Below are 17,205 nucleotides of genomic sequence, written 5' to 3'. Positions count from 1 at the left end.
GAAATTTGATCCAAGGGGAATTCTGGAAATAAGCATTCATCAATTGTCTGTTCGGATTTTGAGTATAAATTAACTCATTATGTGGCATGTACAGGTATATGGTTGTTGGTATGGCTATTGTGCACCAAAGAATGTTTAAATCAGTACTTCATAAACTTTTATTTTATTTGTTTCTTAAAAAACATTTTTTTCTCCCTGAAAGCTGCCATTTATCTCTTTGAATGCCCCATATTGACTGCTGAAAAATATTGCATGTATGCATGACTTGTCATACCATTTTATTATGTTAGTGTGTGAATATTATATATATTTGATTCTTTCTTTAGACCTTTCCATAGAAATTTTTTTTGTTTTTTTATTTTTTTAAATTTCATTTAATGCACTGATTAAAGGACTAAAATGATATGAGAACGTTTTTTCTTAGTTACTTCTGCAAGCCTTGGAAGATGCAGTATACCACAGGGACAAATTTCCAGCCAATTTTTACATCCAAGACACCCACAGTAGGTGTATGCTAGCCTTAGGTGCTGTAAGCCACAAACTTCAGAAGCATGGTAATCCAGAGCGGGCCAGAAGAAACGTTGACAAAGTACATGAGCTTCTAGGATATCATGGTGAGAGATTCACATGGAAGCATTTTGGAGAATGATTAGTAAACCAATTGTATCATCTTGTGAAATGATGAATTGAACAAAATGTATGCCTGCTGAGTTTTTTTTTTATAAATCATAGGAATTTTATGTATTATTAAGTACAATTATACAATGTTATGAAAACTGTTGTTTATTTTTGCATTACTTCTTCACAGACCCTTGGTTGTACAGAAAGAGAAGAGAAATAATGAGCCCCCTGGAGAAGGAGCAACACGATCACTACAAAGTTATACTTTTAGAGACTTTGGGCAATGCTCGATTGGATGACTCGTACGATTACATTGTGTCTCATATCAACAGTACAAACTCACCCTGGATCAAGAGAGCTGGGTGCCATGCCTTGAGGAAATATGATCATCACCATGTAATTTCAGACAAGTCTTTGTTAATATTTGTCAACAGTTTGACCCGTGTAAAGTATGAATACAACCCTGTATTTCAGATGACTTTAAAGTGTTGATTCTCAGCAGTTTACCCCTATCAAATAGGAACATAACCATGCAATTATTTAACAACAATGTTAGATAATAGACAAATTGAATTATACAATGAAAAATATACAGTATTATTGAAATTTCACAGGTAAAAGCTGCAAACTGTAACAGGTATTTGTGTATGTAATTATTTATTAATAAAAGTTTGAAATTTGTGAATGATGCTGTGCTGTAGGCTGCTGAGACTCTGTTGTACGCTGCTGTTAATGATGAGGACCAGACTGTTAGATATGAGGCCTCCTTACTGTATATGGCTCACCCCAAGGGGAAAATGATTGCCCCCCTAGACAACAGGTTTGTTTTTAGACATGTACATCATATACATTTATAATATCTTTAATATACAACCACAGATTTGATGTGTTACACACTGTTTGTTGCTTGTAATGTTTCCTTAAAACCATATACACATTCTTCACATTTTAATGTGTGCACATAGATAGATATTTCTCTATATTCTAAAGTTTATATACCAGGTACACATTCTTCACATTTTAGCGTGTGCACATAAATAGATATTTCTCTATATTATAAAGTTTATAGGTCTGTGATGTATTAAAATTTTAATTCTGTAGAGTTCCAAGTGACGGCAACTCTTCATACATTGAAGACCCTTATGACAATGGAATGGCTGTGATGGACCTTGCACAGCACACTGCTAAACGCTCCAAGAGAAGCATTTGGGATGGACTGTACTTTAGACTAGAAGCACCAAGTGTAGACTGGAGAAAACTGCTCGGTTCAACAGATATCGGTGCTTCATTTGGAGTCATCATGTTGAATCTCCTGGATTTGGCAGTTGGTATGAATTCAGTTTACTTTCTCTTACATTTGTTTCACAGAAAGGTAAATTGATTATGAAAATGTCATGTACATGATTAATTTTTGTTCCTTGATTTTGATATAGTATCTTATTGAACATCAGTAGTTTAAGATGATATGATTAAATATGGCTTGTACATTGTAGCCCCATTAAGTGGCCACGTGAAGATCCGCGTCCATGATGAAGCCTATGCTAGGATCCATTTAGGGTTTATGAATATCAATCTGGATTTCTTTGTTGCAAGAATTTGCTTCAAAGGCGGTGCAGAATACAACATCAACATTTTTCAGGTAAAGTCAGTGTAACCATTTCAAAGAAACCTTTTGGCTCACCATTACAAATTTTCCTGGAGAGCTATTGTTATATTCTTGCAACAGCATCGGTGGACAGGATGTCAAAATTGTTTGAATTGTCCGTTTTCAAGAAACCTCACTTCTACATGATTCAAACTTACAATGTACATGGATGGTATGTCTATAGATGTACACAACCATTCATAATTCGGATGCTAGATCTGCCTTACAGTCTGGATCAGTCATCAGATTACAGTTTTTGCAGACAATCATTTTTTCAATAACTGGAGCTTTTGCTCAGATTTGCATGATGCTACATCTATGAATGCACACAACCATTCATCATGGAGATGTTGTATCTGGCTTATATTCCAAAATGAGACTCCAGGTCATAGGTTTTGCAGGTTATAGGTTTTTATCATCCATTCCAGGAAATTGTTAACCACATGAGTAAAATTTACATGTGTGATTCACCAACCTTGCTTGATTAAAATGCTGCAGCCCACCTATATTTTCCACTTGAGTGATCAGGTTGTCGTTTCTAAGGCATTAGTATTGTAATGTTCTGCATGTTTTCCCGCCTCTTTGACAACCTTACTGGTTTATCTGCATTGTACAGTTAAATATTGATGCATTGTGGTTATGTAATCTTTTAAAATTTCAATTGGATTATAATTTTTAGTTGATGGTACATCAATTTAGATATGTTGTTTTGCTCAAAACCATCAAACCTATTTGTCAATGAGTCTTATTCAAAATTGGAATTAGTGTTCAATGTTAAGTTTATTGAATGTATATAAAAATTGAAAGATATAGTATCTTATACTACTTTCAATACTTTGATTTTCTAGGGAAATGAAATGAAAAAGATGATAAAACTTGCTAAAAACTTTTCAAAAAAAATCAAGCAAGTAGTAGCTGGGATAAAAGAGGGAGTGGAACTATTCAAAAACCTAGTGAAAGGAAAAATCAGCATTAAGGATTACGTAGACGAGTTGGTGTCAGCAATATCCGAGTTACCAAAAAAGGTAAAGATTTTATTTTAAGATAGCTTTATTTTCTTGTATCAGTAGATGAACCTTATGTCAGTAGATGAGAATGCTGTTTGAATGCCCCAGGTTCGTAAAATAGATGGTAAATTGATCATTTTTAAAAAAAAAAATATGAACATTTAAGGTAACATTCAAAAAGGTGTATATTATTATTTTCACTACAAGTATATTGGAGACTATGTTTTTTACAGGTTTTGCAGCTGAGAACTGTTGCATTAGCAGCCATGAAGAAACTAGCACAATATGATGAAGAGGTCTTTCCTCCACCCTTCAGACCTATGATTAATTTCATTCACAAAGTTTCCAAGCTCTTCAATGACATAAAATCTGATGTTATGGGATTTGTTAATGTAAGTTAATGTTTACTTTTGAAATTTTCTTGAATACTGATATTATCTGGAAAGTTATGTATATTATTTAAAATGATTTGATTTCAGAGTACGTGTAACTCAATCTGTATAGATCTTAAGATTTTGATATTTTGACATTTAGTGATATTTTTTTGGCTGGGTTGCACAGCGTGCAAACAGCATATAGATTGATAAATGGCGGGTGGGCGTCCCTGTAATAGGGTACCTACTTTGTGTAATCAACTTCTCTCACACCTCTAACTTGATGTTCCTCAAACTTTGTACAGTTGTAATGGATACATTGAAGATATGCATGTGCCTTTTTGAAAGTGATCAGACATTTTTCGAAAAAATTACATGCAGTTGAACTTAGTCATTTTTAAGCATTTCTTGAATAGACGGTACCTATTTTTGTAATCAACTCCTCTTACAGTATTTATTTGACATCCTTCAGACCTTGTACAGCTGTTATAAAAGCATTGAAGATGTGCATGCGTCTTTTTGGAAGTGATCGGACATTCTTTGAAAAATTTACATGTACATGGTGTAGTTGAACTCTGTCATTTTTTAAGCACGGTACCAACCAACTCCTCTCCAATTTACATGTACATGATGTAGTTGAACTCTGTCATTTTTTAAGCATGGTACCAACCAACTCCTCTCACGACTTTTACTTAACATTTTTCAGACCTTGTACATTTAATATGTCATTTTTCCAGTATGTTTTGTACTGCTCTCTCTATGATAGATGCCATATTTTAAAGCAACCCAACCATTTTTGTTCTTGAATCGTTTTTTTTCTTTATAGCAAGTTGAACAGACAATCAAAGTCATTATTCCACAACAAGGGAAAATTATCTATGAATCTATCAAGGACATTATCGATGGTTTCTCAGTCATAACTAGAGACCCCAAATCTGCCATCATGAACATTGGCAAAGGAGTTATGTCGTAAGTTGTGTGTAGTTACAAACCCTTTTTTCTTGGATATTTGAGGTGCTACTTATTGTTTATTTATTTAGTGCTGATATTGATATTGGGTACACTTTCTATTTATACAGTATATACCAGGCCATCATGGCACTCCTAGATGCTAAAAACAAAACACAAGAGGCATGCTTCTTCTTGAGAGGTAATCAATTTTATCATGTAGCTGAAAAACTTGAATGTTCTTGACCATTCCTGGGTCTTCTCAATGAAGTCCAAGCAGTAGTGTTTCTGATTGCGCTAGCTTTTAATCAGTTATGGATTCTAGTATATAACAACTTTTATTTCTTTTTTTCAACCAGATGAAAAGCCATATTGGTTTGACGTGCAGGGTTTGTTGGTTGAGTACACAGAACTTGCTAAACAAGCTTTCCTAAGCCTTTCTAATGCAGGAACAGCCTGGGTCAATGAAGTCATACCAAAGGAGGAGGATGCTATCTATAAGATTACCAAAGGAAACATAACCACAGTATGTTATTTGTAATTGATACATGTATGAATACACACCATTTTTGATATATGTTAAATCACTTTAGTTGCAACAGATTGCAATGCATATCACCATATTACAATATATTGGGCACTGTTACAATACATTAAAATGAATACTTTCCAACAGAATGTTTTCTTCACTTTTTTCTTTCAGGTCAAGAACATGTATCTATTTATGCCCACTGAATTTAGCTACAATTTTTAGATCTTCTGAGCCAAATGCCAAGTTAGCTTTTCTGATTAAAACTTTCCGTTGTCTGTCGTTGTTGTTGTAAGCTTTTCAGTTTCAAGTTTGTCGAAATCTTGGCCCCTGGGGGTAGGTTAGAGCTACAACAGGGGATCAAAATTTTACATAGGAATTATATGTACTGAAAATTTTTAAATATGGGTCAAGGTGATTCAGGTGAGCAATATGGTCCATGGGCCTCTGTTTAAAACAATACAAACATAAATCACTTAATGTTCCATATATATTTTCGTGATAAACAAAACACATCAGATATGAGAAATTGATTTACATTAAAAAATGACAAGTACAAATGTATTTTTTTTTTCTTTTTTAGATAATGAAGTGTCATTAAGTGCTGGTGTATAATCTATAAAGTTATGTTACAGAAAAAAAATGTATATTGACACACATGTACCTAATTAATGTATTGTGATGCCTCAACCACCACACAAAATGTACCCAATAAGAAAAAGTATTAGGAGTTGTGAAATGGTCATGAAGGGTTTAGCCTATGGAGAAAAAAAACTTGATGATTAGGACAAACAAAATGACCATTACTTAAAACATGTATCACATATCAGAATTGTTCAGGATATTTGATTTCTTTATGCCAGCTATACATGCACATGATCAAGTTCACACTCGGACATTAGATGTCACATTATCATGGGGACTTTAGATGTTTGATTGAAATATTCAGAATTCTCCGTACGAAGATCCACAGAAATTCATCTGACATCAGGACTTTAGTAAAATAGCTACGATCCCCTTGAAATGAAATAATAAGAGTAATGCTTTGCTTTAATAAATGTACAGATTATCATACCTAATTTTTATCACAGATGAAGGTGCGACAAGAAATAATAGATGTCCTTATGCCGATCAAAGACGAATTAATGGTACCATTTCAAGGCTTGATAGGAATGGCAGACTCTTTTGTAGCAAAGTATTCCAAGGTTTTCAACTTAATCAGAAATGTGAAGGAAGCATATATGATGTTAAAGGAGGGGTAAGTCTGGAATGAAAGCATAGTGTATAATGAAGTGTTTGAAAAAGATATTGTGAATTGTTAAAATTATCAAGTATCCACTAACTTCCTATCATGTTAGAAATTGTGACTGCATCTTGTCAAAAATGTATAAATGATGAGGGATCTACAAATGTATATGTATATATGTCCACCAAAATTTACAGTTGTGCTTTTGTTGAAAAATTAAGTGTGTTTTGTGCAAATATCCCAATCCTAATCAATTGTTAGTTTGAGTTTGATCAAAATGACATTGTATAAACAAAAACTGTCCTGAAAATCATGATATAATGGGTTAGGGTATTGAGTATCATGATTATCTGAACAGATATAAGGATCTCAGTTTATCACATTAAGAATTTTATAATTTGAATAGTATTTTAGTATTTAAAATTAATTAACCCTGAAAAGTAACAAGGAATGAATGTTTAAGCAGTGAGGGGGGATTTACAAATTAGAACAGTTGGCCCAAGTATTACATGACATGCAATGTTTTAGCTTTATTGACTATATAATATTTTAACTGTTAATTTCAAAATTGTTTTATGAAATAAAGTACATCAATGTATATATAAATAACAATTCGTGATTGATTTTCATCTTATGGGAAATCTTGTTTCCATTTCATACAAGTCTTGTTCAATAATTTGTTTTTGTAGGTATCAAACAGCAAGAGGAATTATAGATTCAATATTTGGACCAAAAGCTCACAAGCAGTTTCCAAAAGCTCGAAGACTGAAAGGCAAAGGATGCGATGGAAAAGGAATTTATGTTTCATCATTAGAGAATGACGATGACCCAGAATACGTGCATAAAGGAGTGGATGTTATGGCTGAAAAAGGAGACAATGTATTTTCTATTTTCATAATTTCAGACTTGCTTTTTAGTTATTTGAAATAAATGTAAAATTTCTATCATTGTAATACTCAATCACTAAGAAATATTGATAATGATACATTTCACTTTAGTATTTTAAGAGATGATGAAAGATTTTGGATTGCATGTTCTGCTATGAGAAGTTTTTCTATAGAAATATATTGAATATGTCATTAGAGAGTCCTTAGGTGCGTCTAAAAATTATGTGCCTAGTAAAGATGAATGAAGTGTGTACTAATATTTGTTGATAGTTGGTTGCTCCCTTCGCTGGAACTATTACTAGAGATGCAACTGATGACAAGTCGGTGATCCTGGTGATTACTTCCGGATCTTTGGCTGGTATGACTGTCTACCTCACCAATGTAGACGCCAATTCTACTATACAGACAACAGTCGCAAGCACGGTAAGTCACAGTAATGCTGTAGAATCACTGTTTTCATGGAGTCAGAGGACTATATAATGGTAATGGACCAATTAGGCACCAAAAATTAATTTCAGTGTATTGAAAGTAAAAGTATATTTTTGATGAAGAATGTATGCACATTTCTATTATTATGTTCATCCCCATTTTTCTGAATCGTATAAAGGACACAATTATTACCGCAGTGTTAATTTCACAAGTTTTACGTTTGATGACATCAACAGAAATAAACTGGTATTAAGTGTATAGTAAATGATTTTAGTAAGTGATGTATATATAGAAACTCGACGTTGCAGGTTGCAGCAGGGCAGGTTATTGGAACTGTCCTTAAGTCACCGTGTGTTAATCATGTTCATGTGGCAATGAAAAAGAAGGGTGCCGCAGACTATCTTGATCCTACAAAGTACCTTGAATCCATTTTTCCTACTCTGCCTATGTGGATACAGCAGTGTGATGATTACAAACTAGTTTGGAAGGTACGTGAATCAAATGACTGTTTACTGATGTTGTCTTGGTAAAAGTTCGGGTATTCTTAAATCTACAAATATATTCATATATTGGTAGTTTGTTATGGTCAATCACAATTCTGTTTAAGTAATGTATATAAAGCTCAGACTTGCGTAAAGCATACTGCACACTTTTACCATTTGTAGCTTTGTTGGTGCACCATTTAGTATAGGTTAGTTGTTAGGAAGCTATCAGGTGCAGTTGTATATGAAAATTATTGTACTGAGCTAATAGGTAATTTATTTTGTAGTTTGAAACTATAGCAGCTGGTGCCATTGTTGGACTTGGAGGTCAGGCCCAACAAAACAACACTCCGACCTTGAACAACACAAAATTAGCTGCCCCGCTCACCAATCCCCCCGCAGACGCTGATCCTGACGACACCAAAGCCATCAAAGGTAACTTTTTGGATTGAGCGAAATGGTTTCTAGCTGAACTTAGTTTCATTAAAGCAATAGTGCATTTATTTCCAAATATATGAGGATGAAATTATTCCATCATGTTTTAACCTCACCCCATAATTGATTCAGTATTGTAATAGGACAGAAAATATTCTTCTTTGGATACTTTCTTGTAGGAGTTAAAGGAACTGGTTCACATTTTTTGAGAAAAAAAAGTTTTTCATTTTTAATGTTAATTAGACATAAAAAATATAGCTCATTTAAAGTTGACAACCAAAATTTAGACCTTCTTAATGCAAGGAGAAGGGCAATATTTTAGCCTTAACTCTGTGTTATGTAAGCAAGACTCGAGCCTTGTTTATGTTTACAAACAAACTATTGCAATGTTAATTTTGTAATTTAAGTCATCCTAATATTGCACAGACACATATTTAACTTTTAAATAGCACATTTTACCTATTAAAGAATACTTGAAATATGATACATGTATATATCATAAAATTAAATTGCTAACCATACATTTTAAAAACTTTGTAAACAATGACATACCCAAATCTTTGTTGACACAACAAATAATAAATTCTCTATAATGAGCTTCTGCCATAATGTATAACCTTAGATTTGATGTGAAACCTTTGAAACACTTTAGATTTTGGTCATTAAAAGTGAAAAACAAAAGTTTTTGGGGAAATCGTGCATAAGTCCCTTTAAGATAACAGTATTAAAAGGGAAAAGAGAGAGAAATAGAATACCCCTAGAATGCAGGTACTGTGCTTTAATGATATGTTCATATTTCACTACATGAAAAGTATCTGTAATTTACATGGGGACAAAGGATATGTATCTTTTCATTGTTTTGAATTTCTTATTCGATAGTGATTGGCCAGCTTCTATGTGATTTATGCATGTTTATTAAATGATGACTTTTTGTGTAGATGATCCAAACAGTGCATTCAGTAAAGTCAAGAGTAAGCCAGCAGTTGCAGAACAAGGTATGGATGAACCGGAGGAGGACCAGTGTGCAGCGGTGATGGGAAGAACCACTACCACCACTACCACAACCACCACTACCACTACCACTCGAGCACCGGGAGTAAAAGGTTTCATTAAAGGTCGGTATATGTATATCTGTATGTCTGTTTGTTCTTGTAAACTGATGACAATTTTGATGAGGGCAAAGATAATTTGTTTTACTTTTTCTATTATTTCAATTGTGAGAAGGCATAATCTCCATTGCAGGGATGTTCTCGAAGCTTCTAAAAACAGCAGATAAGTTCTTGGCAAAGCTGAATTTGAGACGCTTGAAAATGGGAACGATTATTGAATTTTTGGACAGATTCGGAATGGTACAAAGTAAAGAAGCCATGGCCAAAGTCATTCTTACCATCAAAGTAAGTGGGAAACAGGATTTTCACTTGAAATGCATAATGTAGATCAATCTGTTCTCTTTCCTTTCAGATGGTGTAATTTTCCATGCTAAAGTGCAATACATATATGTTGTTTACAGGAAATTATTGACAACAAGCCTTGTCTAAAGCCAAGTGAGATGACAGTGGATCAGCTGCAACTGGAACTGAAGGAGAGAGGAAAGAATGCATCTGGATCTAGAGAGGAATTGGCAGAAAGGCTACTGAAACTTGACCAAGGTGGTGTTCATATAAAGATATTCTTACATGGGCATATTGAAAATTATTGCTGCAATGGAAATGTACCAGTCACGTTTTCTTTCAAAGAGTTTTGTTTTGTAAATCTTGAATTTATTTTCAGGATGTCCTTTGATTTCCTTCACCATGCCAAAGAATGTGTACTGTACATTTGATAGTTACTGTCTCGGACTGGAGTGTTGTATAAATGTCAAACTAATGATGTTCTTAAAAGTCTTCAAAGCCTGGGCTAGATTTGACCCTTGCACAACACCAATGAAGTTTACCATGGCATTTGAAAATTACAAATATGAAATCGATATAAATCTCAGTTTGGAGTTTGACGGTAGGAATCATCTCGATCTTTTGTTTAACATCTTTTCATATAGTAAAACTTTTTAGTGAAGTGTAAATGCATGAATGTATTTTTGCTTTTTTGAAGGTTTTGAAGGTGAATTGAGATCAGGAATCAAATTAGACATTTTAGGTGGCATTGAGCTTCTCATTAAGTAAGTGTATTTTTCATTAAATTGAAGATGACATTTTCAAAACTTGTAGTGCAATACAGTATCATGCAAAACCTGGCATTAATTACTTTTTTCTTTTGAACAGATACAATATTTACAAGGGGGAAAATGCAACATTAGCTACATTTGGGGCTGGATTTTGTAGTTTTGATGATTCAGATAACTGTGTGATATATGTAAATCTGCTGGACAACGCAATCCTTCCAATTCCAACATGTCTACCAGATGGAACATTTGTCTGGCCAAAAAGTGAGTGCATGTTGCAGTTCCAGAAAATGAAATGTGGTGATATAATTTGTGATGATTGATTTATAAATACAGTTGAACTTCAATATCTCAAACACCAATATTTCGAATACCATGGATATGTGGAAGAGATTCGGAAGTCTCAACCACTTATTCTTAAAGTAATTTTACCCTCAATATGTCGAATCCTCAGATATCTTGATTATTATTTTTTTGGTCCCATTGAGTTCGAGATAATAAGGTTTGGCTGTATATCATGTTTTTCAACCTTTGGTAAAAAATTTCATCATTATGTAGAAATGGCACACTTTTGAGAGAGTACTGTTTAAGTCTGTCAGTCTTTTGCACTTCAACAGATTCTGTTTGAGACATATACTGACTTTTGTTGTTTTAAGTTGACTTCAAAAAGATGTTTGACAAAGAAGCATTCATTAAGAAAATCAAAGAACAAGGGAAAGCACTGGTCAAGACGGCTGCTGCGGAGCTAGCAGGGGAATTTCTCACCACACTAGGACTTCCTAAGGTTAAACATCATTTCAATTATTACCCCAGTATTGCCTGTTAACTATGAAAATTCTTTTCTTGTTCAAAACCTGTGATACTCGTAAGATCATGACCAATATTCTCTGCAAGTTACACGTAGGTCTTTTTTTAATGATAATAAAACCACAACATCAGCAACTTATTAAATTTAATGGGGATAAAAGAAAACTATTGGATTATAAGGACATACAATTTTTTTTACAGTTTCATGAATTAACAAACAAACAAGATTCATTGCATTGTAAAAACTGAGAAATAGAAACTGTACTAAGTTGCAAATAAACAAATCTGTCCCCCACCAAAAAAAGTTTGGCAGATTGGCTGAAAATGATGAGGGATTGATGAAGTGCGTATATAAATGTAGGATTTTTAAAAAAAATGATGATGGAGTGATAAAGTGCATGTATAAATGTAGGATTTTCTGAAAGAAACTGGGCCGTGTCCTCGACCTGAGAATATGACCTTAGGACAAGTCACAGAAATTCTGACATCAAGGAATCTTTCAGCCAATGGAACAAGAGATGAACTCAACAGCAGGATAAGGGAAGATGACCTCAGTGAGTAAACTCCGAAAACAAAGTTTTAGTTTGTGTCTCATTCGTTATAAGTTAATTTGACTTTAGAATTAGGTACAGGTACATCTACTTCAAGAGCTTTGTCATTTGTTGTTATTTAAAAAAGAGTAGAGATCTTTTTCAAACTTCAAAACAAAATAAAATGTGTGCTTTACTTTTTTTTCACAGGATGTAGTATACTGGGATTTAACATTACTCTACCAACTATAGCCAATGCCAAAGTGGCCAAACATGTTTATTATTCCATTGAAAGTGACTGTATGAGACTGGATGCCTGTGCAGACATTTCCCTCTCCTTGGCTGGGATATCCTACACTAAAGCTCTTAAGGCATTCGTAGACTTAGATCCATGCAGTTTTGTGTTGAAAGTTGGATTTGAAAGTTATCAGTTAACAAAAGTTTTGCTGAATTATGACTGGGGTAAGGAAACTTTACCAGTTTGAGGTCTAATTCAAAAAGAGCCAGTGGCAGTCTGGATAATAAATTTGTGTGCAAATTGTCAGTTTACATTTTGACCACTAATTGGCTTTCTTACATCTGTGTCAATGGTGCCAACTCAATTGAATGCTTTGTACCACTAATAGAAGTGCAAATTTTATAGCATGACAATTTAAGTAAACTTCAGTCAACAAATTCTGTATTTATGAATGTTTTTTTATTTTTTAGGCACAGAAAAAGTTGCAGAAATCTCTAAAAATATCAAAATTAAGTATGTATACCAACCAGGATGCACAAAGTTATATATTTTCTGCTAAACAAAGTTTTAAATGTTTTTTTCCAACTGTAAAGCACTGGACGAAATTGTTTTCTTGTAACATTAGGTACAACATCAATAGAAACGTTGAGAAGAAAATCTTTATTCTGGACTTCGGTCTGCAAATCTGTCTGTCAGAAGGAGACTGTATTCTGGATGACTACCTTCTCAAACAGTTTGAATTTCCTATCCCTCTCTGTGGAGATTTTGTCCTACCAGGTAAACAGAATATCATATCGACAATCTGGTTAGTTGATTCTTCAAAATGTATTTTAAGCACTCTGGATGATTTTTATTTGAAAATCAGTGGCAGCAAACCTTTGTTTTTTTAAATCTTGTATAGGAGGAGGATCCATCAAAGGCATGTTAGCAGAAATTGGAGGCAAAATGACAGAAGAAGCCTTTGAACTGATCCTGAGAAAGTTTGACTTAGATGTATGTTGTGTCATAAATTCTGGTACTATGATTAAGTATGCTTTTATTTCTTGAAGAATCTGAAATCATATATTCACATCTTGTTTCAATTTCAATTCCAGAAAGTTTTTGTGTCGGGAGTATGTACAGTCCCAGAAACTCCAGCTTGTAAGTGATTTTAAGTGTGTGCACCTAACTTTGACTTGTTTTTGAATTGTACTCGGATATTATAAACATACATCAATTACATTTACTAACAGCTTGTCCCGCTCTGTTTGATGTGAGGAAGTATATCCCGACCGGCATCAAGCACATGGTGACCTGTGAACTGCCACCCAACTGCTGGGGGATAGATTGTTGTTTGGATTTAAGTTTTACTATTCCATTGGGAGACATCAAAATCACCAAGAATATTCCTTTCTGGTTTAAACTGGATCCTTGTGATTTTTTCATCGACATCGGATTTGGAACTATTACACTCTTGAGATCCAAGTTCCTTACATATGAATATGGTAACTAATAACTTTTGAAACAAACTGTATGTATATTTAATTCCTACAACACAATAAAGCTGTGAAAAGAACAGAAAGTCCATGAAGATTAAGATCTAAGTTTATAACATAATTTTTACATCAGTGTGTACCAGATGACATCACAGATTAATGTACATGTACATCATTATATCCATAGTTTTCAGATACTTATAATTTTTTAAAATTTGCATATTGTTCATTTTTATATAGAACCGTAATTGATACTTCATATGCCTCATTTATTTTTGGGATCAAGGGCTATGTTTATATTCAAATAAATTGCTTTTAACATGCGTCCAATATCACATTTTTGTATCAATATCCAAAGAGCTTTACAAATTCACATGCCCGATTCTTTTATAAATGAATCCTGTTGATGGGATGTTTTATAGCTTATAGAAAGGATGAAGTTCATACTTTTACATGTACAGTGTATGTTGCTTAGAATTTGGCTTAAGTGGGCCAAATCGTTCAAATCGAAAATTAAATCTAAAGGGAATATTTGTGTGGATAAAATGAACTTACTAGTTGTTTTGTTTAGTGTAAACGCTATAGAACCTCCATGATGATTGGTTGTGTGAGAAACACTCCACAAAGTAGTGAAACTTTTGATTTTCAAGACCTTACCTTGTACATTAAATTGATTTTCAGGAACATCAAAGAAGCTGACTCTGGGATCTGGAACTCCAGCTCCTGTTACAATAACGTGAGTATCAGGAAACTATATTGTGATTACATAATAATGTGAGTATCAGGAAATTTTGTGGTTACATTATAATACCGTATGAGGAAATTTTATTATGGTTACAACACAATAACGTGAGTATGAGAAAAGTTTATTGTAGTTATTACAATAGTGTTGAATATGAAGAAATTTTATTGTGGTTCTTACAATAGTAGGAGTATTAGGAAATGTACAACTTTATTGTGGTTGTGTGTATGTATTGGACTTTAGCACATCAAAACAAAACTCATTAGTGGTTCTTGGCATTTACAGTTAATCTATATAATAGATACTTATTAATTCATTTATGTCCTTTAATGAAGATCATTTGCTGAAGGTTAAGGACAGGATGCTGAATAAAATCTGTGTGTTGGTCGTAGCCCTGAGATGCATGAACTGCAGAGGCTCATACTTGTACATTTATGAATTGCTTATGATAAGAATGGGGTCTTCAGCTATAATCAAGGTCATTTGTTGAAGGCCACAGGCCATAATTCTGTAATACAAGGATTATAAAAGTTTTGAAGACCATCTCACTATTGTTATCTAGACCAAGAAAGGGAGTTCAAATACTGAATGGAGGATTTCCGTATGCATGGATCGAGTTTATTAGGTGGAGAGGGGGGCAGGGTGTAGTTATCTATAGTTTGCTTTTTGCTTTAAAATGCATGTGCAGTTTGTAATGTTCTCCATTTTGTTACAGGTATTTCATTGATCAAATGGAAGGGAACAAAGGGTTCATAGTGGATGTGAAGGTCTCTATCTGTTTCCCACTGGATGATGAGACCATCTGTATCCCTAATGATGAGGGACTGCATCTCCTGAAGAATGAAGAAATACCAGTCTGTGACCAGAGAGCTTTGGTCAACTTCAAAAGTATGCATCTGATTGTTGTGTATTTATGAACTGAGGATATCGAAAATGTAAATTTTGGGAACAAAATGATATGAACGCTGCTCAGTAACTGGATAACAGAATATTCAGATCTATGCACTGTCATGTATATTTGTACGTTGTATGTCTTATTTGTGTTCTAGATTTCTCATTGACAAACTGGGTGAAAAACAATACTTTAAGAGCTGGTGAGGAGTTAGCAGAAGGGGCGTTGACCTTGTTATTGGAACAGCTGAATCTTACCAACTTCTTCAAGAAGCCTCGATGTGATCGGAACAGGAGTCCGTATATTCCCTCAGTACAGGGAATCCACAACAGTAAAGACTTTGTTATATGTACACTGTTTATAAGGCATTGAAATACCCAACCAGACAAGTATTTTTTCCCCATAGAATTCAATGATGCAGAACCATAAATGCATTCAATAAAAACAACAACAAAAAACAAGACTACATTGTTTGGCAGTACCTTTCAAATTTACTTTGCTTTATTTTCATGAAGTTTACAACATCAATTAGTTTTTTCATTGTCTTAAGTTTCTGAGATTCATATGTAGAATTCAAAAATAGGTAGCTGCTTGCATGTATTTGGATTCCTACCTTCACAGTCTGTTATGAATACTACTTATCTTAGTACTCCATATTTATTTCAGAATGCCCAAGAACCATTGGTTTCCTGCCTTCCAAGATTCCCGATCCTATGTCTTGTTACATACCCGACTACTGCACAGGAGTGGAGTGTTGTGCTACGATCCCCATCCTCGGTCTGGGGCTCCATGCTTATGTATACTTAGACCTGGACAAATTAGAGCTCAGATACGGATTAGAAACCATTACGGGCACCTTGAAACTGTTTGACTATGAATGGGGGAACACCATCAAGATAGCTGTGGCAGAGGATCTAATTTACTTCTCGTAAGTTTCGTGTGTTATATTCTTTAGATGTTTAGTATTTTCATTGAGATTATGCTCTCTCACAAAGGGTTTGGAATGTATTTGGTAATATGGTATTCATAATACTTGACTTGTTGAGGGGAATACTTTGCTATACTGTCATTGACATCATTTTAAAGGAAGATTCTGAATCAAGAAAATTAATTTAGAATTTTACACAGACACCACTATGCAAGTATGTTATTTCAGAATTTTGCTTTGACACTTACGGATTTTGACCTTTCTATAGATTCAGCGTCAAGCCTATCACAGATGAGAATGTGTATGTGTTTAACGCCTATGCTGAGGTGTGTCTGGAGCCAGATGACTGCTCATTAAAGATTCCCATTTTGAAGAACACGAAGCTGCCTACCCTTACAGCTGTTATCACTGGAAAACAAAGTATTAAACCATTCTGACTTCAGTTCAGGCAAACTGATTAAAACAATAGATTAGAATCTACATATACAGGGGACTCTCGATAACTAGAAGTTCAAGGGACCTTGATAAAACTTAAAGAGATCAAAATTTGAGTCAAATCTGAAAATTAAAGGTCTGACCATTAGGGTTAAGATTTTACAGCAACAGGAGTGCATGCGTGGTTCTACCACTTCAAGAGATCAAGAGTGAAAAACAATGAATATGTTTTATAGGACCGAAATTTCACTCTGACCAAGAATTTCAAAAGATTGAATGTTTGAGAGATCGAGAGTAAATTTGTTTAGTTATATAAAGAAAAAAAAATCACGACTGATTTCACTTTGAGAGATCAAAGTTTGAACCATCAAGAGTCGCCTGTATATTAACCAAATTT

At 34.0% G+C, this 17,205-nt stretch overlaps 1 protein-coding gene across 1 annotated transcript in view; it reads left to right on the top strand.

Annotated features, from left to right (window-relative positions):
• Positions 1 to 17,205, top strand: part of LOC125654945 (uncharacterized) — a 134,535-nt gene that overhangs the window by 23,293 nt on the left and 94,037 nt on the right. Inside the window, exons 13-46 of the mRNA XM_056143349.1 lie at positions 425 to 614; positions 809 to 1,017; positions 1,323 to 1,441; positions 1,723 to 1,949; positions 2,115 to 2,260; positions 3,115 to 3,291; positions 3,507 to 3,665; positions 4,474 to 4,616; positions 4,727 to 4,797; positions 4,955 to 5,121; positions 6,216 to 6,382; positions 7,060 to 7,249; positions 7,528 to 7,680; positions 7,995 to 8,174; positions 8,456 to 8,603; positions 9,542 to 9,718; positions 9,846 to 9,997; positions 10,114 to 10,252; positions 10,374 to 10,595; positions 10,692 to 10,758; positions 10,862 to 11,025; positions 11,418 to 11,545; positions 11,981 to 12,122; positions 12,309 to 12,560; positions 12,807 to 12,849; positions 12,962 to 13,113; positions 13,238 to 13,329; positions 13,431 to 13,476; positions 13,569 to 13,820; positions 14,493 to 14,547; positions 15,269 to 15,441; positions 15,603 to 15,776; positions 16,112 to 16,373; positions 16,642 to 16,793. Of these exons, the coding sequence (XP_055999324.1) occupies positions 425 to 614; positions 809 to 1,017; positions 1,323 to 1,441; positions 1,723 to 1,949; positions 2,115 to 2,260; positions 3,115 to 3,291; positions 3,507 to 3,665; positions 4,474 to 4,616; positions 4,727 to 4,797; positions 4,955 to 5,121; positions 6,216 to 6,382; positions 7,060 to 7,249; positions 7,528 to 7,680; positions 7,995 to 8,174; positions 8,456 to 8,603; positions 9,542 to 9,718; positions 9,846 to 9,997; positions 10,114 to 10,252; positions 10,374 to 10,595; positions 10,692 to 10,758; positions 10,862 to 11,025; positions 11,418 to 11,545; positions 11,981 to 12,122; positions 12,309 to 12,560; positions 12,807 to 12,849; positions 12,962 to 13,113; positions 13,238 to 13,329; positions 13,431 to 13,476; positions 13,569 to 13,820; positions 14,493 to 14,547; positions 15,269 to 15,441; positions 15,603 to 15,776; positions 16,112 to 16,373; positions 16,642 to 16,793 (5,290 nt within the window). The remainder of the gene's footprint in view (positions 1 to 424; positions 615 to 808; positions 1,018 to 1,322; positions 1,442 to 1,722; positions 1,950 to 2,114; positions 2,261 to 3,114; positions 3,292 to 3,506; positions 3,666 to 4,473; positions 4,617 to 4,726; positions 4,798 to 4,954; positions 5,122 to 6,215; positions 6,383 to 7,059; positions 7,250 to 7,527; positions 7,681 to 7,994; positions 8,175 to 8,455; positions 8,604 to 9,541; positions 9,719 to 9,845; positions 9,998 to 10,113; positions 10,253 to 10,373; positions 10,596 to 10,691; positions 10,759 to 10,861; positions 11,026 to 11,417; positions 11,546 to 11,980; positions 12,123 to 12,308; positions 12,561 to 12,806; positions 12,850 to 12,961; positions 13,114 to 13,237; positions 13,330 to 13,430; positions 13,477 to 13,568; positions 13,821 to 14,492; positions 14,548 to 15,268; positions 15,442 to 15,602; positions 15,777 to 16,111; positions 16,374 to 16,641; positions 16,794 to 17,205) is intronic.

This window comes from Ostrea edulis, chromosome 1 (genome assembly GCF_947568905.1).
Source record: "Ostrea edulis chromosome 1, xbOstEdul1.1, whole genome shotgun sequence".
NCBI lineage: Eukaryota > Metazoa > Mollusca > Bivalvia > Ostreida > Ostreidae > Ostrea > Ostrea edulis.
This window is presented reverse-complemented; position numbering and strand designations above follow the sequence as displayed.